A 23632-nucleotide genomic window follows, 5' to 3' on the forward strand; every position below is an offset into this window, starting at 1 on the left:
CACCATTACACAAAGTGTTAAAAGTACAAAAAAAACACTTTTGAAACAGAGTGCTGTTAGAAGAACACCAGTATGGTTCTTGAACAGTAATTGCATGAAATAAGCTATCAAGATATTATGTTAATAAGAAATTAATACACACTTTTTATATCTTAGTTAGGTATTGATTAAATGAATAGATTTGGTCAAATTTTGTGGTGTATTCAATAAAGTAACAGTACTTTGTATGAAAGTTCTACTTAACGAATTTGTAAATAATTGCTGTTTTTAATATGGAACCATTTGTTAGTAGCATGGTAAGTGTTAGAAACAAGGCTTCTTCACTAGTTATTAATCAGGTTTCATTTAATATAATTTCCTGTACGTTAGTAATTTTTCATGGTAGTAGGCAAGTGTTTCAAAGTTACTTATGTTGATACTGTGATGTATATCATATTTCTGTAGTGCTCAAAGTGTTTTAAGTATCTGAAACAGACGTGCGTATTGTCACATTCTCGCTGTGTAACAAAGAAAACAACAGTGTATGAAATAAGAGTATTGTACTGAATGTTATTGGAAATTAGGTTAAATAATTAGTAACTAAGTACAAAATATTAAATTTTATTGAGAGATACTATTGCTAGTTTGAAATGTGTCCTAACATATTTGTAAAATAAGTAAGGTAAACCTGGTTCAAGAATACCATGTGGTAGATAATACTTTAAAAACTGGTTAATATTGCCATATAACTTAATAATCATTTTTCACTTGTTTTGGATGGAAAGGGAAGTCACGATAATGAATATCATATGGAGCTCTTCAAGGATGCAACTTTTCATGAAATGCTACAGAAAAAGAATGGTTCAGCAGAAGTCCCAGCTCGAGATAAAGTTTATGTACAAACCACGATTGATGCAGGTTTGTGATTTTCAACTGTCTCACATCATTTCTGTTACTTGTATGAAGTTAAAAATATTTTATTTAAAAACAGGAAAGAAACTGGAACAGAAGGAACATTAAGTTGTTGTTCTGAGCCCTACTACATTGCAATTGTAAAGCAAAAGTTCACAATATTGTGTTTATCAGTAATAAAGAAAAATTACATTTATGGAGCAAACTTCGTTTTACCAAAAGTATTCTGCAGAGATACAAGTTTTGATACGTTTGTGTGTTCTTCTCTGTCCAAAATTAACTTCTATGAAAATGTGTTGTTGTTTTTTCTTTATCTTCTGTGGTTCTTTCTCTGTGAATTTTTTAAACTGCTTATTTTATCAGATTTTCAGTAACTATGCTTATGATTTTTTTAATTATCAGTTAAAAATTAGCTATTAATTTAAATAATAATGCATATTTTACAAGAAGAAATAAGCAAAGGGAAGCAAAATACTGTTTTGGGGGCATAAGCACATGCAACTATTGTTATTTTGTTGTCTGTTTACTTGAATACTTTATTATCAGGTCCATATCTGTATATTGTAACTGATGAATGCTGGTTGTCTCTGACTGACAATTCACTTCTGGATGTCGACGACAGAGAAATACTAATACAACACAGGTGAGGGTAAAATGTTGAGGTGATTCTAGAAATGAAATTTTTCTATTAGATGTTTTCAGCTGTTGAGTCATCATACAGGTGCTGTAATGAAGTGAAATACCCTTTTAAAAAACAATTCAAAATTAAGGACTTTTAAGGAAGAAGTGAAATAAGTTGTGTAAATTTACTTGATTGTTTTTAATATTCTGATGGCTAAATAGTTGGTTGCATGTGTTAGGTAATAATGATAGATTTATTATATTTTTAGACATTTTTAGATGAACTGTTCAAATTTAATTGAAAAATCAACAATAGTTGTTTAATATTAATTGTTTAAATTTCAGTTCCTTGTGACATTTTAGAGAATATTTAAGTTGATTGTATTTGTTGCAGTTGTCCCAAACATTTGAGTGTTGGTCTGCTGAGAATGGGATCATCTGGTCGTCTGGAAACTTCCAGAGAGCCAACTCGCCAACAGGGGTTCTTCTTTCAGTTAACTGAAAAGTGGATAGCTAAAAACGTTTACCTTCATTGTCGCCTTGCCGCATGTTTTGAAAAATTAAGTATTCCAATTCCTGGTGTCAAACAGGCAAGTCTGATGCATGAATTTCTCATCTGTAACATTTCCTTCCTCTGTTTTTTTTTTTTTTTTTTGAAAAGTTTTGGAGAGAAGAATTGCTTTTTGTAACAACTTTACAAATGTAGGAGAACTTGAACAGTGGTAAATTTTTGGGTTGTGTATCAATGAAGAACATGCCTTTGGTGATGTGTCATTCAAATAAACACTGCTTTCAATTACAGGTATTGCAAAAACTCTCTTCAAAGCACAAATTTAAAGTTTATTTGTACAAGTATTTGAGAAAACCTAGCTTTGTTGGTGTTTAATAAGTATTTGAAATTCTGTCACTAAACCTTGTTATATGCTTTAGTAAAGATTGTGTGAGTGCCTTTTATGTTTTCTGGTATTCTTAAATAATAGTACATCAGAGTAGAAGTTACTTAACACCTCTGTCAGATTAATCTGACAGCTCAGATTTGTTTAATTGTTAATTATTGACATTAGTGCTGCTGTTTTCTTAATTCTGAGTAAATTTTTTCCAGTGGTAACTAATTATAATACAGCAGAACCTATCTGATGATACAATGTTGACATTTTATGGCAAACTGAGTGATTCTTGTTTTAATAATAAGATATATAATTCTTACAGTGCATTGATCCAAATGATTATTGCGTGGGTAACAGTATCAAGCAATATTTGGAAAGTCGAGCAGGACAACACTTCAGTGTAGAAGTTGCAGGACCATTACTAGTTTTACCACCACGAAGGAGCAAGAGTTTTAAAGGTGGAGAATCAAAAAGTGAGTAAGATGTACTTATTTCATTAAAAAGTGTAATTAAAGGTAAAGGCTTTAAGACTCAAGTAATATTAATTTTATTTACCTTTAAGTAAAAATTGTAAGGTTATTTTAATTATTGTGTTCAAAAGAAAACCTTTGGGACAAAATGTTTGTGTTTTCTGTTTTTAAGCCAGATACATTTTTAGCACAATTTTTATTAAAAGCACGTAGTTTGTTGGATCTGTGACAAAAGAATAAGACAAAACTTCAGATAACTATTATACAAAATGTTAGTTTATACATTCATTTGTCATTACTTTCTCTAGGCAGGCTGAGGTTTCAAATGACAAAATATAAATCATGAAGTTTCTGTCATCAGGTCATCCTTTCAGCATCCTGCACCTTCCTCTTTACATCACCATACATTTTTTCTTTCTGTCTGTTTGTCTAGCAGCAGCATCTCTCTCATTTTTTATGGCCCATTTATCTCAAAGATTTCTTGCATTGTGCTTTCTCATCAAACATGATGGCTAATCTATTTTTCATGCTTTTTTATTTTTTCCTAACAAACTTCTTTTCTCTTGCACCATCTCTAATATTTCTCTGCCCATCATCATCTTTGTATCTCCAGATTTCTCCATTCTTTGCCAGACCCACATATCACAAATTTTATAATCTTATTATGTCATCTTTCCTCAAAGCCCGTGGTTTCCACAGTGTATGTCACCACACAAATAAAAGGCTTCATTAGGCTGTTTAATGTTCTGTCAAATATAAAAAAAAAACCTTCTAAATACTTCTTTTTACATAATAGTTATTGATTTTATTTCTTTGAATCATTTTTTACCTGCTGCTGTGATATTTGCACAGTGATATAGCTGTTGGACTTCATCCAGCAGCTGCCCTTCTATATAGATGCTCACTCTTATACTTTATATTGTAAAGTCCATGTAATGAACAAACGTAATTTTGAGATTAGGATGTAATTTCAGATTTACAATTTCATTAAAAAAAAACCAAAACCGATGGGTAGTTAAATGTTGTTATAATGTCAGATATCGTAATTAAACTGTGAGAGATAACATATAGATTTGCATTAAATAGGTTTTCCACTATTAGAGGTTCTTAGATGATACTGATAGAAATGTTAACTGACATTGTAAATCCTTCCATGTGCATTTGAACATTTTTTTTTTAATTATTGATTGATTTTTGGTTATTGAATTTGTTTGATCATTTTTATTAATTCGGTGGTAAGGGTACATTGAATGCAAACCTTTTTTTCTCCTAAACTTGACTTTGTGATATGTTTAAAGGAAGAGACAGAAATTTAATGTGTAATTTCATATGTTTATATGTAACCTTAACCACGATAATCTATTCTCCTAATATTCAGTCGTACCATCTTCATCAGATGACTCTTCTCAAGCTGATAAAAACTTGTGTGTAAATCAGAAAGTAACGGGGCTATCAACAGGTGCAGTTGTGGGAATCGCTTTCGCTTCTTTCATTATTGGAGCTGGTTTAATGGCCATTCTGTGGTTCATACATTTGTGTACAGGTATGTATAAATACCATGATGTGATTATGGGTTCATGGGATGCTTGTGTTAACAGAACTTCTTTCTAAAATTAGCAGTAGTGGTTGCAAAAATGTTTGTTTTAAAACATACAGTATAGTTTGTTATTTTTAAAAACAAACATAATGTCTTCTGTTCAGAATTGAAATTAGGAAGATGTTTTTAATTTCTACCAATTGTTTTTTTTTAATATTTAATTCCTTAACTGTTAGTTAATAAATTTTATTACTAATATTCTGGTCAGTTTTTGTTTAATAACTTGAGAGACAGCTGAATAAATTTTTGAAAAATGAAAGATATCAAATTGATATAATTGACACAGTGTGAGAAATATAAAAATGTTTTTTTGATTAGACTGTGTAATTTGGATTTCTCCTGAAATCAGTGTATTAGGAGAGGTTCAGGTTACAAAGTTTGAGTGATAAAATCATTATCAAAAGAAAGTATTGTTTAATGCTATGCATTTGACAATCATGTGTTTAGTAAACATTTGTTTTAATAATTAAGATTAAGTGTTGTTTATTACACTTTAACACCAATGACAACATAAAGACCATTGTAATTAAATTTGATGCTGGATGTGTGGTACTCTTGTATATCATTACAAATGTTTTACTAATTGAGCTAAAGGGTTAACCCAGTAGTAGTTGCTAATAATACACTTCTTAACAACTGACTCAAACTACCACATTTTTCCCTTCTGTCCTACAAAGCCCATTCTCAGGTCTTATCCCAAGGTCATGGGATGACCAGTAGTTGGGGACCAATTTGATGTGGGAACCCTTGTCTTGGAATCTGGGGCCTATCATGTGCAGGGTGAGTGCTCTACCAATTTAACTAAATGGTTCCCCTTCCCCCATGGTGATTACTAGTAAAGGCAATTTGTTTTAAAAAACTCACACTACTACAGATGTAACAGTTAGTGTTGCTGGTATGGTCATGTGCACTGTGTAAGGTCTGGTAGCAGAGAATGTGTTGTTGAAACTAATGGATGCTCTTTGGAATTTTTTCTTGTGTCTTGTAGATCCATCTCGAAGGACAAGGGCTCAGCAGGAAAGTGGTGTTCACCGTCACCACCATTCTGGCTATGACTTATCAGGACACAGTGGAAGCTCAACTCCCAGTTCACAGGCTCCAATGACAGTCCAGGTTTGCACGTGACTTCTGTGTTGAAGCTGTTGTTTTGCTCAGCAGAAGTTCCTGCCCTTTTCAAGTACCTGAGTACAGTTACGTTGTTTGTTTTTGAGTCCCTGTGTTTTTGTGTGTGTATATATATATTTGCCTATGTTTTGCTAAACGTTGTGCAAACTTTGAAAGTTTATCATCTTCACGTAAAAGTTTAGATGCATATCACAAGCAATTTAAAGTTTTTTACTTCTGATACTACTTATCTTTTATATCCGATCATTTTCCCATTAAAAGAAATCATGTGATGGACTAACATCAAACTGGAGTTGAATGTAGGCATCATTCGATTATTTTATAGTCTTTTTGTTCATTCCAGAAATATTACAAAAGATTCTCTTTTATTCTCTTTACTTCCAGAGTTAGTTGTTGTGTGTTGAGGTGCCCCCTTGCTGCTAGTGGTGCCGTAGTGTCTCAGGTACAGCTCTGTGGTTATTACGTTAAATTGTACATTAGTCTGAAGTTTTTTTGGATGTTTTTTTCTGCTCAGTTGAAAGCTTATGAAAATAGGTTGTTTGTGTATATAGTTTCTCATATGTTTCAACAAGTTTCAGAGTATGAGAACCTATTCAGCAGATATTTGTGGTTATTGCCAAAAATCTCAGGAACAAAAAAAAACACAAAACAACAAAACTAAAAAAGATGTGCACCAGTTATTGACTTCATTATTTAAATATTTAGTCTTTAAATGTAGCTAAAAACATAACGAAAATACCATAATTATAGTTTGTGGGTGTTTACAATAGAGACCATATTATCTCGAGAAATTGTTGCTACACACAATGATTATTATGGTTCACTCTTGTCTTTCCAATCAATTTGGAGCTTATGGTATAATTTACTGTGCAAATGCTAGCAATAAGATACTGTACACATTGGCTTTTATGTTCTGTAATCATATAATTAAAATGGTAATAAAAATGTAGTATTCACATGGTACGAATTTAAAGCTAAGGGCAGCAAGAGTGTAGTTATCCGTAATGTTGAGCAGTCATGTTAAACAAGTTTCCTTCATTGACTGAAAAACTGCATATACAGCAGTATCATGCTTACAATACTTTCAAGCATCACTACAGTGGTAATTTATTGTATCCTAAATACTCTGAAAAGCTTGTATTGTGGTTTAATTAGTTTGTATCAACAAACATAATAAAAACAGCTGTAAGATGTGAGTGATAATAAATCACAGAGGTTTTCATGTAGGAACATTGCACTTTAAAATTTGTATTTTGTCATTAGCTGTTGTATTTAGGGTAAAGAAAACCCTTAATCTATTTATTTTTAATTATATAACGAATAACATCTGTTATTTTTGAAGTATAATGTTTTACACATTTAAATAGTGACAAAGAAAAGTAAAAACATATATTCATGATGATGAGAAACCCCCTTGAAGTAAAAATGTATTCTTAAGAAGGCTGGTATGGGTATTCAAACTTTAATTAAAATAAAGTACAGAACATTATCATTTCAAACTTCTGCAGTCATCTTCAGGTTAACAAAACTCTTTTTGTTAATACCCATCCCAGCATTCTTGAGAATATATATATAAAAATGTATATTGCTGTCCAAAAATTTTGCTTCCTTTCAAAGTTTCTTTTAATTACAATAGCTCACTGTCAAAGTAATATGTAACATTGAAAGACATTGAGGTTGTGTTACTGTATATATATATATTTTTTTTTGAAAGAAAGAAGACATGCTATACTTCTATTAAGTATACAAGATCATACACAAATATATTTTTATTACTAGCAATAATTAATGGTATTATCATACTCAACAAAGATTATTTAAACAATATAAGAATATTTTTGTATAAACAGTAAACAGTTTTAATGTATTCAACTTAAGTCCTGTCATTAAATGATTTCTACTGGCAATTTATCTAATAGCTTATAGTTTATTTTATCTTTATCATCAGTTTGGAATATCATAAAACTTTATGTCTGAAAGGGAAGAAGGTTTGAAAGTATATAATTTCCACTAGATCTGAAACCGTTCAATTGCACTCCTGGTAGGTGTTAAACAAGCTATGTTTACTCATCAGATGTACGACTTACTTTTCTAATCTGAGATCTGTACTTACTAATTTAAAGAAAAAATATATGATTTCTCAGAGTTTGCAATATGTGGAAGGAAAAGTTGCTTTCAATACTGGTGTCCATCTTTTTTAAGGTATATAAAATTCTGTAGTAATATATTGCTACTACTCTAATCCCACACACACATTCATATATATATATAGTTTTTGTAACTTTGCAAGTTTTGGTGATGTCTAATTATTATGATATATTAAAGATCTGATGTTTATTCCTGTCATACATTTTGGTCATGTATTCAAGTTTAAGACTGCAAGTGTTATTTCTAAACACTGTCAAGCAACAGACAGGATATATTAGCTGGTCTTCCGTGCAGGTTTGTATATGTTTTTCTCCTACAAAAATGCAACTGTAGGGGTTTTGGAGGCTTAGCTTTTTTTTTTTATATTCTCAGGTATTTGTGCAGTTTGGGTGTTTTATTACTTGGACTAAGTGATGAACACCCAGTCTGTTCTGTGTAAGAGAATGTTTTATGATAAAGTACTTTATTGTGTGTCTGGCTTATTATTATTATTATAGTACAGGAACAAGGCACATGATTGTTTTGAAGCATGCTTTTTGTAGCATGAGTAGGTACTTAATGGCACAAGTATGCCATTATTGATATTATATTTTATCTAATCTATTTGTTTATTTGGATATGTTGAGTAAAGCACTGACAGTAGTGTGGTTGTTGATAAAATGTATTCAGGTCATTACAGGAAAAAACAGCTGTTTCTCAAACTTTAGTAGAAAATATATTTGTTGTTTTTTCTGCACAAGTTACCTTCTGCTGCAAATTATTAACTTTCATCTTGATGTAAACTTAAATTATACAGATGTATATGGTTCAGTTTCAATTAATATGGAATTTTTATGGAAAAAAATTCATTTAATAGCCAAAAAAAATAGTAATTATGCATTTAATTCGTACCCATTCCAAAGATGATTACATTTACTGAGACACTAGACAATGTTCATTTCCACCCATGAGCACATACATTCAAAATGCAGAAGCATGTACTATTATCTCTAAACCGTGTAGAGAGTTATCAGTGACAGATCTGGGATTTCTACATCAGATCATTGTATTTGAGAACCAACATATTTTTTGGATGGTTATTTTTGGTTTCATTAGTTCCTATTTATTGGTTTGATTGTCATTTAGATGAAATAGTTTGATCATATGTTAGTTAGTTAAATTTATATTTTTCAATATTAAAAGAAATAGTTTTCACCTTCATCATCAATGACAACAGAAACAGGATAATTCTGTAATTTTTTTCAAGAAAACATTTTTCTTCAAGCTAAAAATTCGATAAATGTTGTTGCAACGTACAACCATATTGAGTCTTGGTGTTTGTGTAATCTCTGTTGCCATGGCTTCCAAACTTGTATCATGATAACTAATTCAGAATTGTATAATAGTTACATGTGGATCAGTTGTAGTGTGATGTAATATAAAGTGTTTGAGCCTCTTCAGTCAACAGTAACGTTAGTAGTCTAAATCTAACACATTAACAGTGAATATATTCAGATTTATTTGTGCTGAAAATAGGCTTGGCACATAAGTTAACTTTTATTTTCATGCCAGAGAATCCTGCAGGGGTGGTTATTGTTTGTAAAGTTACTGATTTAACCATGTACAACAATATGGTATCAGTAATAGCGTTATTTGTGCCATGTTTTTATCTTGATATAATTTGGTGATACCAAGGCAAACAACTGTGTAATTAGCCTTGTTTTGTTAGCAGTTTAAAGCCTCAAAGTTTGCTGCAAAGTAAGAAATTAATCTTCAGGCTTCCAAAAGACATTCTTGCTAATATCTACTGTTCATTTGATTAAAGGAACAATTTTTAAGTCTTTATAAAATCCCTTTTTATTTATATTTTCAGAAGTTTGTATTATTTTCTTATATATGTATTTTTTAAACACAGCTACTAAAAAAGTTATCTAGATAATATCTATTGCTGGGAATCAAACTCCAAATTTTCACATAATGTACAAGTCTATGAACTTAGTGCTGACCCACCAGGCAGATGAGTTTTGATTATACCTCAATTTTAATTCTGGAAGGCTACAAGCACTATCAGGTTCTTTGAAAAGCTGTTCATGTTTGTACTCTGACATTTCAAAGAACATAATTTTAAGCCTCAGAATTAAATACAGTTTGATAATGCAGAAGTTAATATTGCAATAAATAACACATTGGCAATAAAAGTTTTTATTAACTCATTGTATACTTAAAGTTTTGAGGTCAATAGAAGGCACCACATCACTTGTACACCAATATTTATTTATTTAACCAAAGTTGATTGAAATTTGAGAGTGTCTTTTACTGGCCTTACCTGTTCTACCATTCTTGGAACATATTTCTTTTACATCAGTTTTTGCCGATGCATACAGACACAATTAAGAAAAAAAACTATTCTTATGTAAATACTTCCAAGTTTGTTTTTTTTGCCAGCATTTTTCTGACTAGAAACTGTTTTCTTACGGAAAGATGATGATACGTAAGCTAGTCACTTTATTGCCAGATTATTGTTTAATAGCATCCTTTCTGTGTTTAAGACCATGGCTGATTATTTTATTTTGTTACTTGAAATACCTCATTAGTTTCTAAGAAAAATACTTGTATCTTCATGTGTCTATGTATAGTCTCTATGTTTTGGTTGATAAAAAGCTGAAGAGATTGGAAAATAATTGAAACTTTAGTTTTATTTCTTTTTTCAGAGCTAATTGTTTTGAAGGAAAAAAAATGTTTGAAATGTTCTTTTTTATATATTTTTTAACATTCTTATTTCCTCTTTCTTTTACCATTTGACACTTTTGCTGACAGCTAAATATAATTTTGTAGTTAGTAAAAACATGTAAATTTCACTTTGCTATGTTAACTCTGGGTCTTTACAACTTTGTAAATTTGAAAACATACCTAGTAATCCAAGTTGTTCTTATTTTCCAGTGTCTGGGATGTTTTATTATGCTTGTAAGTTATCATTCTGCTTCTTGTTTTGGAGTTCCTGTATGTGTTAAAGTTTAACCATGTAAATAATATCATAATCGTACTGTATGTTGAAATCAATCAAAGACCACTCCATAAGCATAAGAAAACAGCCACGAATGGTAAATGATGGTGGTTTATGTCTATCTCAGGTAGAGTTATTATAAGTTTACAACTTTTCTCAAAGTTCCTGTTCTAGTAGTGCCAATGTCACATGTTTAGAAAATAATGTATGTGAAATTGATTTCACATAATCGAAATTATACTTTTTTCATTTTTAGTATCACTGTCATGTTTTATTGTTTACTTCGAGCAGTGTTTAAAATAGAAGAGCCAAAGTAAGTCAGAAACAAAATGTCAAGTAGCTTTATGTAATTGTAGAAATTATTAAAAAAACAACACAAAATGAAAGTTTTCAGTTTTTGTAGTAGAAATAAAATTGTTTCGTGGATTATGAAATATTTGTTTAAAAACCTTAATTGTAGTGTATAGCAAGTGACAAAACCATTTCATCTCAAAGAATTTCATCATTGTTAAATGTTACTCCTTATGATAGTGACTGTATTGTAACTGATAATATTATATGGAATATTAAACATTTTTTGAATCACTGATATATCTGTTTATGTAGTGTTTGTTTCAAACACCTACTTCCCATGATGTGGAAAGCAAAAGATTTAAGACTGCATACAAAGTTAATTATGTTTCATTGAATCTTGAGAAGTATACCAAAACAAACTTACTAAAATAAGAGCTTTTTGTCTTCCTAATGCACTTAATTAGTAAAATATTGTAAAAAGTATTGTGTGATGTGTATCTATATTGGCTATTCCTTGTCAGTAATTGTTTGTGTAACCTAATACACAGTGTGTGTACATCAGATTTGATGTATGCGTTTCATCCAGTTTTGTAATTTGCCTCTTTGTGAAATCCTCGCATCCTTATGTAAATGTGACTTTGAAAGTCATGTATTTATAATATTTTTCTGTTTTTAATGTATGTGTGTGTGAGCCACCTAATCTCTAAATATTTTTAATAACACTCACTTTGACTGTAAGTTGTCAGTGTTAAAATAGCAGGTGTGTCATTTGACAAATCATATAAATTCCACATTTCAAAATAAATCTATTTCATTATTTCTTGTACAGTTTCAATGCATTGTCCTTGTCTTTTATAATACTTTCCCAAGAGATTTTTTGTCATTTTTTGACTAGCAGTAAATCTTATGCTGCATTTTTGTTTGTGAAAAGGGAATAATAACACTAATAACAGAAGTTTTAGTTACCAATGATAATTTATATTTTAAAGAAGTGTTCTGTTAATTGCAGTTTTTATTATGAGCTTACAGATACTAGATATTATCTTGAAGTTGAATTTTGAAAAAAGAAAATTGATTTTCAAAGTGAGACTTATCACAGATATAATTACCTGTGAAATATTTTCCTGATTTTTCTGCCACTGGAAAGTTCAACAAACACATGATCAGAGAATTCATATATTTTTCTTCATTATCATCCAAGACGAAATCAATATAAAAAGGTGGTGTTCTAGTACTTCTCATTTGATAATAATAATAATAAAAAACTGGTATATCTAAATAAACGAATGTAAAAAAAATATTTCACCAATGTTCATGAGAATCCCACTAATGAATATTTTTTAACTATTTCTTAACAAAAAAAATCAAAATAATCCAAAATGAGATCATCTATAAAGTTAAAGTAGCTAGTACAATGGTAGCCAAATTTCATTTTCTATGTCCCATTTTATCCGTTTTTGTTATTCGAGATTGCCTCATTATACTCTCATTTTTTTCACTAATCAGAGCTAAAACTAAAGTTTACATTATTAGAACCTTTCAAAATGTTGTTATAAATGTTTATAAAAATTAAAATGTACTTTTGGTTGTAATTCCCAATGTAGGCAGTATAGTTTTACAAACAGCTGTACCAAGTTTAAAGTGTCTAGAATTTCAACTTTTTTAACAATTTAAAGGAAAGTTGTTTTTATAAAAATTAATTTTTATTTGCAGAAAGCATTAATAAACTGACTGGTGTTTAAATCAATTAACTTATTCTTTACTTCAAGGTATTTATTTCTGAAAAATTACAAAATAAACAACAAGCTTGATATTTGCTCAATTATTTTTGTTTCGACATGTCTTCCTTACTACCTGAGGAAGGCACTTAGTCACCCTAAACCAAAGTGTTCATTATAAATTCTTCAGTTAAAAGTATATGTTAACACTGTTTTATTATATTAAATGAGTATGTATATGTATACCACAGCACACAGTTTGTAATTAATTTATTTTGTAATAAGAATAATTTTCACCTTTGATCAACCATTACCCCTTTATGAGTGTGATTTTGTCACATAAATTAAAATGGTGGGCTATTTTAGCATTTTAAACAACGTAATAAGAATAATCTACTTTGATTTTTTCTGGAGAAAAGGTGAATATGTCAACAAAGTAACTTTTCAAATAAAAGTTTTTTCTGAAATTTACTTTTGAGGTATTGTTAATACATTTCATAAGATGGTTAGTGCAGTGGTTGATCATGATTTTAGTAACACTAATACAACTGGTTGGTCTTTAAACAGTCAATTTACTGTATGATAGTAAGGCCTAACTCTATATTGTATATATAAATCAAAATATATTTGCATACCACCAGTCTTGTCTTCACTGTATTTTATGAATGAGATCTTGTTATGGTTAATTTCTTTCAATAAGTTTTAGAAAGTTTACTTATTACTGGTGTCGTAAGTTAGCTTAGGAATAAAGTTAATGAGACAAATTGGTTTTCTGAAATTTTAACTAGATAGTATCGGTAGGAAGCACCACAGCAAAGTTTTGAACTACTGTAGTTCAATACTCATGAAGCACAAGGTTGATTTATTTTGTTCTTAGACTGCATATGAGCCATGAACTCTTAGATCCACAGGCTAGCGTTGGTACCACTAGGCAGTGCCCAGATAGAATTGTATAAAACCTGAAGATGACATAAAAAGGTCAAAACATTGTTCTGTACTTTATTTTAATATCCATACCATCTTGAAAATACAAATAAAAACAAGAGTAAAATGGGGCAGTATTGTCTGCAGCCTGAGAAGTTTCAACCTGGATCTGAATTTACTTTCCACACTAGCGTGTTACTCTTAATCATTAATTATAAAAACACAAATTTACGATGAATTAATTTTTATGCATTATTTGCTGTACACTATGACAAAGATCAAGCATGTAAACATTACCATCATCCAATTTGTATGAAACATTTAATGTTTTGTAAAGAAATCCATTTTAGTATTCCTTTCTTGCATTTATGTGATAAGAACATGAAATGTATTTTTGATGTTTATAAGAAGGAAAAAAACAAACCATTTCACATTAGAACACCTTAGAAAGTCAATTACTGGTTTATCTGTTTGTATTTATTTTGTGTCAAACAAGATTTAAGTGTCCAGTTTGTATAATGTGCAATTATATGAAATGTGTAATCTTTAGTTACCAAATGAGTTCAAGTTGTTTCTCAATTCCCTCCTGTTGGTGATATATTTAAAGTTTATTGTACCCTTATTTCAGAAAAGGTCAACAGTACTTTTTAATCAAATAACTCGGAGAAAACAAATCTGTGGAAAAAACAAATATTTACTATGCTATAAAATAATGAAAGTGTCGCAGCTTTACAACTTACCACTAAGTATTAGATAGTGTTTCTATGAAATAGAACTTTTTTAAGTCGTCGGATATTTTGGCTGGAGCTCCCGACATCAAATCTTTTCCATCTAAGGACTTAGGAAATGCCATCACATCACGGATAGTATTGGCTCCACTAAGTATGCATAAAAGCCTGTCCAATCCTTTAAAGTAAAAGTGAAAACAATAGATAATTGTGATACATGAAAAGCACCTAGTGTATTTAAACTATAATACAGTAGAAAAGTTTTAAATTACATAAAAGTTCACACTTTAATCAACACAACTGCATATAGAATGAGGTAGATAATCCACTATTTTAATCTCTGAAATTCAACATGCAAGTGGCAAGAAAATTTTGTTTAGTTCAACTTCTCTAAATTCAATGTTACTACAAAAGACTGTACTTCATTGTTCTTGTATTCATCATATACACCTTTCCTGATGTATTAGGGTTGCAGGTTTGGAACCCCCATCACACCAAACATGCTTGCCGTGGGGGCTTTATAATGTAACAGTCAATCCCACTATTCATTGGTAAAAAGTAGCCCAAGAGTTGGCGGTGGGTGGTGATGACTAGCTGCCTTCCCTCTAGTCTTACACTGCTAAATTAGGGATGGCTAGCGCAGATATCCTATGTAGCTTTTACGCAAAATCGGAAACAAACCAACCCACACTTGACATACAAGATTTAATGTCGTAACTTTTTTTTACAGTATTGTAACATTCAGTGAGTTGGATATAGTAGTTTTAATCAGGATAGATCATAATTATGTAACCATTTGACAATAACATGATTTTTAATTAAAATTTTACTGGTGACAAATCCTGTATTACAGATTATAATACACATAAATGAGCCTTGTGTTAACCTTGTGCAGTTTACATTATGACATGTGAACTAACCTCTTTTGATTTATAAAATATTATTTTAATATGCTTATCTATAAATAGTACTTATTTAATGTCAGGTTTCCTACAATTACAATCCACCTGCATATGTACCAATTAGCATGTATTAAGCTAAACCCACTCTGGGTTACTTAGTTTATGTATTTTGTTTTGATAAACATTGCAATTGCTTCTGTATCACTTTGCTTTATTTTACAAATAGAATAATAAGAGATTAATGACCTGTTAGACATTACAATCTATACTACAAGGTAACTGTCAACACAGTTGAAAGTTTCAAATAAATGAAATATATTAAATTATCATGGGGCATTGTCAGCACAGCTGAATGTCTCAGGCTAATAGAATAACAATAAATTTCACAAGTGTATTCAATATCACATTAGATGTAGAAGTAAAACAAAAACGGGAAAATAAGAATTCTATGCAACGAAAATGTTGAAAAGCTGAAGAGGGGTTTGTGAAAAAAAATAATTTTGCATCATATTGTGATGCAATACAGAAGAAAGTGTACTTCATGTGTAACTAACAGATAACATTATATAATCAGATGTTACATGAATACACAGTTGTGCATGCCTTATACAAGTAATCCACCTGTACATAAAAAATGACACAAATACATTGTTCTTGTCTAGTGGTCTTTGGACAATAGTTAAAATCCTGTCAAGCTCTTCAAAGAGAATATGATGTTAAAACACAAATAAAGGGTAAAATTTTAATAGGAGAAAGAAAATTGGTAGTTCTTTGTTTGCTGTACATGTGGAAATTATACGGGCATTGTGGTAGTGTCCCATGTTAAAGCAGATGTCTATTATTATAGCCCTGTATTCCATGTAAAGAAAGAACACCTTTAATTTTGAAATGAATTTAATTTTTAAAATATGAAAAATTTAAAATCGTTTATCAAAACCTTGCTAAAAATGATACTTTTCATAAGTGAGGTAAACATAAATGCCAACCCTTTGATAAAAACAGAAGTTAATTGAAAACATACTATCTACAGTTAACACTAGTGCTTATGAAAGAGCGAAGAAGATGAAATCAAAATAATTTATATTGTTTATTACCTATTGCAATGCCTCCATGAGGAGGACAGCCACTTTCAAGTGCTTCAATCAGATGCTGGAGTTCACTAATATCTTCCTAAAAACAACAAAAAAGAAAGCATCAAATGAATAGTAACTTCTTATCGAAGCAGCAATCAGAACTGAAAATCAACCTGATAATAAGCAGCATAACATTTTTATAAGATTATTTCACAATCCATGGCAATTTAATACAGGTTATTATTTATGAAAAGTATTCAGTGGGGAAGAGGGGCAGACAGATACACACTAAATTAAGAAATAGAAACCTACAATACTGAATGGGAAGCCACATTAATCTTCTATCTTTAGTAGAGTCAAATGGTAAGATAATAATAATAAAATTAATCATAAAATTCTTCAGTAAGTACAGGACAAATTTTCAGTCTATATTTGGTAAAGTAAAACATGAATATTGAAAAGATGCTTCCAACAACAAATAGTTCACAGGGATGGTATCCAAACTTTACTTAGGGCAACAGGTTAAAGTTCTACAGTTACATTATAACATAGAGATATTAACATAAAATCAATGAAATTTTAAATCACCAGTGATTTGCATTAAGGAGCTGTTTGTAGATATAAAAATTCCCATAAAACACAAGGAAAAAGACATACTTTCAGAATATTTGTCAGTATATATTTCTGAAGCTCTGAGTTGTGAATTCTAATGGAACCTCCTGCTATTTCTTGGCCATTGAGAACTAAGTCATAATGCTGGCTTCTTACCTAAAACAGAAAGAAAAGAAGAGGAATTTGTATAGAATAAGAGCAGCATTATTCGTTATGTAACACCACAAAAATGTATCTCAAAACAAGTGGTATGGGTATTAACACTTTTATTGATACAGAGAGAACAACGTTTGGAACTTCCTAAGTCATCTTCAGGTTCAGGTTTTGTTAACTATGACCTCAGAAGATTGAAGTGTTAAGATTGAAGTGTTGTTCTCTGCTTATCAATAAGTGTTAATACCCACTTTTATTTCAAGTGGCTTTCTCGTCATCAAGAGTAACACCACAAACTTCATGTAGTACTGCATGAAATAACTTCAAGTTATTTCAACATAAAATATGAGAATTATCTATTGACAAAGGAAATATACTTTCCTACTTTTAACAATCTTTAAATAGAAATACATCCATTGGTACATTATGACTACAGACTCAGTTTGTGTATCAGATAAAAGAAAGATTAGGTACAGATATGCAAGACATTATATTAATTACTGTTACAGAAAGAAAATATGAATATAGTCTAATTTTAAGTAAAGGAAATATACAACAATATTAATAGCTGTATTTTATAAAATGTAGTAAGATAGTTTTAAAACTTAATAAAAAAGGAGAATTCTCCAACTTATATTTTTAAAATGTAATATTATTAAATGGTTTACAGTGAATATATATACATATATTTAGGGTGTATACAATGATATATATCTAAAGTTTAATTAATTAAAAAATACAATAATAACTTTCACAGTAACCATGTTCTGATCTGGTAATTAAAACCTTTCAACCCATGGCTTGTCAGTTTCTGGCTTATATTGTACAAACATATGAGACAACATCTTATTATACTAAAAAGCTAAGCTGTAAGTTTAATTTTAGCAGGATTTGCTTCACACAGATTTTGACAACATACAAATCTTCTAAGTTGACTGGTTAACTAAATCTAAATTTTTACTTTGATTATAACAGCATTAACTTTATACAGATTTTGACAATTTTGACAACGTAAAAATCTTCTCAGTTGACTAGTTAACTAAATCTAAATTTTAATTTTGATTTTAACAGCATTAACTTTATACAGATTTTGACAATGTAAAAATCTTCTCAGTTGACTAGTTAACTAAATCTAAATTTTAATTTTGATTATAACAGCATTAACTTTATACAGACTTTGACAACATACAAATCTTCTAAGTTGACTAGTTTTATTTAAAATTCTTCGATTAACTGTACATGAAAGTGGAAGTATCAACACCACCGAATATAAAATGTAGATAATAATAAAAAAAATATAATTTATTTTTTGGTAACAAACCTATAGTTCTGATACATATAGTTATATCTGAAAAGTCATGTTCTAAACCATGACAATTCAATGACAGGAATACTTACAGCTTCAGGATTTGAATAAACAAGATGAGAATCTTGTTCATGAGGTGCGGTGAAAGGATGGTGAGCTGACTCGAGATCACCTAGGAATTTATAAGAACAACTTAACTATGGTTTTCATGGAGTGTGTGATAACATCCGGATACAAATGTACTTCTCCATTAGTAGTATAATACACCATATATAAGGCCAAAACGTTTATTTCAAATATCATCCATTGTTTTCAGTGAATATAAAATATGTTAACACTCCTATGAAAAGACGTTTCTAGTCCTGATTTCTCCAAGCCCGTTCCCCTTGGCTGTGGTTTCGCTAGATAGTAGATAGGGACAGTGGGAATCTCGTTAATCCATTCATTAATGGATTTAAATGGCAATTTCATTTAAATACAAAATTATTAGCCTAATATTAATAACCTTTCAAGTTGCTCTGGGGCCTGTTAGGCCCCACTTTTGGTAGGAGTGTTAAAGTTTTATAATCTATTGAAAACATTTCACCAGAAATAAGCATGAAAATAATGGAAAGTGTAACAGGTAGTTTTACATGTAGAAGAGAGTTTGAAAGTTTTTCATTTCCTATAGTTATTTAAATTAGTGAGATATTTTACTGCAAGTTTTACAATAAAAGAAAAAAATTATTAAAGAAAAAGATACTAAACCAGCTATAAATGAAAAGCAAACATAAAGCATTATCAAATGTGACAAAACCCACATCTCTCCTATAATGTTAGTATAAATTATGGCTGATATAAATAGGTGTTTAGTCAAGACATACAGAAGTGTGTGTCATGCAGCTGAAGCAACCTGCAGAACACTCAGTATTATTAACAGGGGTGATTGTTTAGAAATTTTTCTCTTTCTGTATTTTGAACTGTGGTAATTGAAACTATCATATATTTTCAGTGGATGTGCTCTACTATACTTTTACTTCACACACCAAATTTCAAGGCAAACCATTAAAAAATACACAAGTTATAAAATCTCCAATTTTGACAGAATTTCATTTTTTTTAATTCATACAAAAAAACGAGGAAACTTTATTTGATAGAAAAACATATTTAACTTTTATAGCTTTTTTTTCTTCAAATGCGATACACTGATAAACCATTTCAATCCACAATTAGGTGTTAAATTTGGTCTAACTATAAGCCAAAAAGTGCAAAGTTATTTGACAAAAAATGTTCATTTTGATCAAAAGTTTTTACATGCCTATACAAAAAAAGTCATGTAAGCTATCAGTCTTTATCTAAAAGTGGATCGTTTTCAGTTTTTTGTCAATCAGGTTAAAGACAGCTGATTTATAGCAGCAAAACTGTAGGGTGAAAAGACATGTAGATACATAAGTATTGGTAAGGCTAAGCAAACTAGATTAACACTTTCTAACTCAAGTTTTCAAACAAGCAGATGGTTATTATTCATTATTTATTGCTGACTTTTAAGCACAAATTTGTTAAATTTGATAAAATTCTTATTATTAAAGAATGTTTAGCACCATGTGATATTACTTAAGCAATTAGCATAAATGATAATGCTTGATACCACTACCAACTACATGCGGATGATTAAAAGAAACTGTTAATCTAGCTTCCATGGCGTTAATATAAAGAAATCTATTGACACTGTTTTAGAGAAGGAAAACTACAACCACATAATTTTAAGAACTGGTTGGCTCTATAAAGTATAGGTCTGTTCTGAATAATAGGGTTACAATCCTAAAGCTAATGTTCGTTACTATCGAGTGTCATTTTCTTACATGCTGTAGTTTACTTGTATGTATTGACAAAGTCATGGTAATCAAGAATGCCTCATGTGTGAATAAAAACGTGCTGAAAAAAAATAGGATTAAACATGTGACTTTATGAAATGAAATCAAAATTGGTGGTCAAACTGGTAGCTACACTTATAGTATTGATAAAAACCTTACAGCACATTCATTCATCAGTTTGCTAGGGTGCTCATTCACATGGCATGCTCATAGAACAGATAAATATTCTGAAATATAAACAAATGCCTCACCTTGATTACTGGGTAAAAAAAGAGGGAAGTCCACAACCCATAAAAAGTTGAAATCTTTTGGGTTCCACACATTCAAACCTTTTGACTGCAGATAGGTAGCACATTCTACACGAAGTTTACCAAGAAGTTGTAACTGAGCAAATATGAAATGAAAAAAACTTAAGAACAACCATGTAAATGTGAATCTTATCAAAATTATTCCCACAGACTTGCATATATCATGTTAATTTATGACAGGATTTCATGTATACATTAACACTCACAAAATTTATAAGTCAAAAACTAAACTATAAAATAGACTTAGTGTGATTACAAGTCAGTTCTCTTGCTGTTCCTCATAAATGTTTCTTGCAATGGAGCAAGTAACACTAAAAGAAACTAAAAACACAGTTACAAGATTTGTAACCACAAGTACATTGTTACTTACATAAATTGTAAACCACTGTTAGATACCTATCCAATAAGAGACATATACAATAATTCAACAAAATAGAAAATATTCTTCACTATAACACACTAAAAGTGCATAATTTGTTATCTGCATCTTTGTGTAACATATTGGTTAAATAGCCAAGTCAAAGGCCCTTAAGGTTCAAGTATGGTAATCCCTAATTTACAACATTTGATCAAAGGTTGAGCAGTAAGTCAACAGTATCCACCAGATATTAAACAAAAAGAGCAAGATTGGTAGACAGTAGCAGTTTTAATATCCCCAAAGCTGAAAGTGAGAGTTTTCAGTGGTGTATCATTGTTTGAACCTTGGACCTTCCAATCCACAATACTGCATTTTAATTATTAAGTCATTCTTGGACTTCAAATGAATAAATATTTATGTATAAAAAAAAGTTGTACTCTATCCATAAAGACAGAGTTAACTATTATTTATATTTCAATTCTACAAAAACAAAATAACATTTTAAAATGACAGTAATACAATTGCTAAATGCTTTGATACAGTTAAGTACTCACAACATTTCTAGTTTCTCCACCACTAATCAACACAAGTGCATGCGATTGAAGATCAAGGCTTTGAGTAAACTTTTCCTGAAGCTCTAATGAAACATGTTTACATAGTACTGATTTCCAGTTTAGGTTCTCCTTGACAAGAATGTAGACTATACCCTTCAAAAAAAAATTTAAACTTTACTAACTGACAAAGAAAAGGATAAATAAAAAATAATCTCAAATGTACCATTTTGCAACAATTTTAAAATTCAAGTTTCTTTACATCTTTATCAATAATAATTATTAATGCTCAAATGTTTCATATTTGTGATTCAATGTAATAAAAAGATAAGTAAAAAAATTGATACTATTAATCTATTTGCATTTTAAACAGAACCTGTCAAACCACTTTGACATTTTATGACAAAGATGTACAATTAACATCAGAAAAAAACATTAAACCTTTCTTTTTGCATGTGACTACTACAAAAAACTTAGAATGAATATAATCTATTATATCCATGTATACATACTTATATAGCTGTTAACAAGATTAATATAATTTGTCTACATACACCACTTATTTAATCTACCTGTGACATTTCTTAATAATAGGCACATGGAATTAATTCACTATGATTGATAATGTTTAATTCAAAATACACAAGTCACAACTTCCTAAAGTAGTTTAAAGTTACCTTAACTACAAACATTTTTATCTTTGTAATCAATATTATGTACATACCTCTAACAAACAAAACAATTTTCCAGTTTCTTGAAACTTCTCTAACAGTGATTTGTTAATGTGAATCTGTAAAAAAATATAAATGTAAACATTTCAGTTCTACACAGTGAAACTGTATTTATTTATATCATAAAATTTTGCTTTGATACAAGGGCAGTAAAGGTTGAAATTACAAGTGATTTGAATAAAACATGGCATATAAACAAATTCAAAACCAGAAATGAAAGAATAAATTTTACACTTCTAATAATAAATCTTATGGGTTTAGTTTATTCACAATGTGACTATTGTAACTTATTGGTGGGCTCATACTTTTCAAAATTATTATAACTCACTATTGTAGTTTCATACATGGTGAACTAGATCATAACCTACTATTATAGTTTTGCAGTTTATTCATGCTTTTGAGAAGATTACAACTTTGATGTTTCCAAATATCTGTGTAATATATGTGCATCTAGACCCACAAGTCAATTACCAAATATGACATTCAAAAACAACTAAAAGATTTTTTTCTTTTATTGTGACAAAAAAAACATTCTTGTTTTTTAATAAAATAGCACAACATGCCTAAAAATAAATTTTATAATTTCAGGTTTAAAATATGTTAAAATACTGTGCACTTTGTAATTAATTCTGCAAGTTTTTACTTCAAAACTAGATCAGAATTAAACGAATTACTCAAAAGATATTATTCAACGTCTTGAAGTAATTAAAAAAAAACTTTTCAGACACTTAAAAGTTTCAATACTTTGTTTGCAGTTAAGCACAAAAAGCTACAGAATGGGCTATCTGTGCTTTGCCTACCACTGGTATCAAAACCTGGTTTCTAGCATTGTAAGTCTAAAGACATACTGTTGTGCCACTTGGGGGCAGCTTCAATACTCACTCAGTCTTGAAAGCTGAATAAATCTTTTTTCTTTTCAAAATTTAACTATACATTACTATATCACATAGAAAAATAATGAACCAATGACTACAGTTACGATAAGACATTATTTTAACATTTCATTTTACTGTGAGTAAAGCCTTACATATCTTTTTATTAAAGCTAACACTTTTGATCTACAACTGGTGAAAATTAAATTACTTAATAAAATGATCAAATTTGCATAGACTAAAACCAATCAGTATTACATAAATTACACACACTTATTGAAACCCAAAAGAAAGGCAGGAATTATTTCTAGAAATAAAACTTTTCAAACAGTTAAAATCTATACTTACTGCTCCCTCTGGAATGACAATAGCTTTTATACTGGAATTTTCTTTGTTCATTAACATTTTATCAAAAATTCCAATATTCTGATCCTTGAAAATATCTGTGACATCTATAATCTAAAATAAACAAAGTGTTAAATCACTTTTAATGTAATGGATGACAGTAACTTAATTTTGAAAATAAA

General features: G+C 29.8%; 2 protein-coding genes across 11 annotated transcripts in view; one reads left to right on the forward strand and one right to left on the reverse strand.

Moving 5' to 3' along the window:
- Nucleotides 1-11833, forward strand: part of LOC143242764 (transforming growth factor beta receptor type 3-like) — a 120608-nt gene extending 108775 nt beyond the window's left edge. For 7 of the 8 annotated variants that reach the window (XM_076486265.1, XM_076486276.1, XM_076486282.1 and 4 more), the window contains 6 exons: nucleotides 765-897; nucleotides 1438-1534; nucleotides 1907-2102; nucleotides 2722-2872; nucleotides 4248-4412; nucleotides 5455-11833. In XM_076486265.1, coding sequence (XP_076342380.1) covers nucleotides 765-897; nucleotides 1438-1534; nucleotides 1907-2102; nucleotides 2722-2872; nucleotides 4248-4412; nucleotides 5455-5591 — 879 coding nt within the window. In that variant the 3' untranslated portion in view covers nucleotides 5592-11833. The remainder of the gene's footprint in view (nucleotides 1-764; nucleotides 898-1437; nucleotides 1535-1906; nucleotides 2103-2721; nucleotides 2873-4247; nucleotides 4413-5454) is intronic. The other variant, XM_076486292.1, reaches the window with a different exon arrangement.
- Nucleotides 11834-14334: 2501 nt separating this feature from the next.
- AspRS-m (aspartyl-tRNA synthetase, mitochondrial) overlaps nucleotides 14335-23632 on the reverse strand; it is a 29711-nt gene continuing 20413 nt past the window's right edge. For all 3 annotated transcript variants that reach the window (XM_076486300.1, XM_076486312.1, XM_076486308.1), the window contains exons 10-17: nucleotides 23454-23564; nucleotides 22227-22292; nucleotides 21506-21658; nucleotides 20537-20669; nucleotides 18525-18604; nucleotides 17019-17129; nucleotides 16383-16458; nucleotides 14335-14564 (exon numbers count right to left, since the gene is read on the reverse strand). In XM_076486300.1, the coding sequence (XP_076342415.1) occupies nucleotides 14401-14564; nucleotides 16383-16458; nucleotides 17019-17129; nucleotides 18525-18604; nucleotides 20537-20669; nucleotides 21506-21658; nucleotides 22227-22292; nucleotides 23454-23564 (894 nt within the window). In that variant the 3' untranslated portion in view covers nucleotides 14335-14400. The remainder of the gene's footprint in view (nucleotides 14565-16382; nucleotides 16459-17018; nucleotides 17130-18524; nucleotides 18605-20536; nucleotides 20670-21505; nucleotides 21659-22226; nucleotides 22293-23453; nucleotides 23565-23632) is intronic.

Source organism: Tachypleus tridentatus, chromosome 2 (assembly GCF_004210375.1).
Source record: "Tachypleus tridentatus isolate NWPU-2018 chromosome 2, ASM421037v1, whole genome shotgun sequence".
In the NCBI taxonomy this organism is placed as follows: domain Eukaryota; kingdom Metazoa; phylum Arthropoda; class Merostomata; order Xiphosura; family Limulidae; genus Tachypleus; species Tachypleus tridentatus.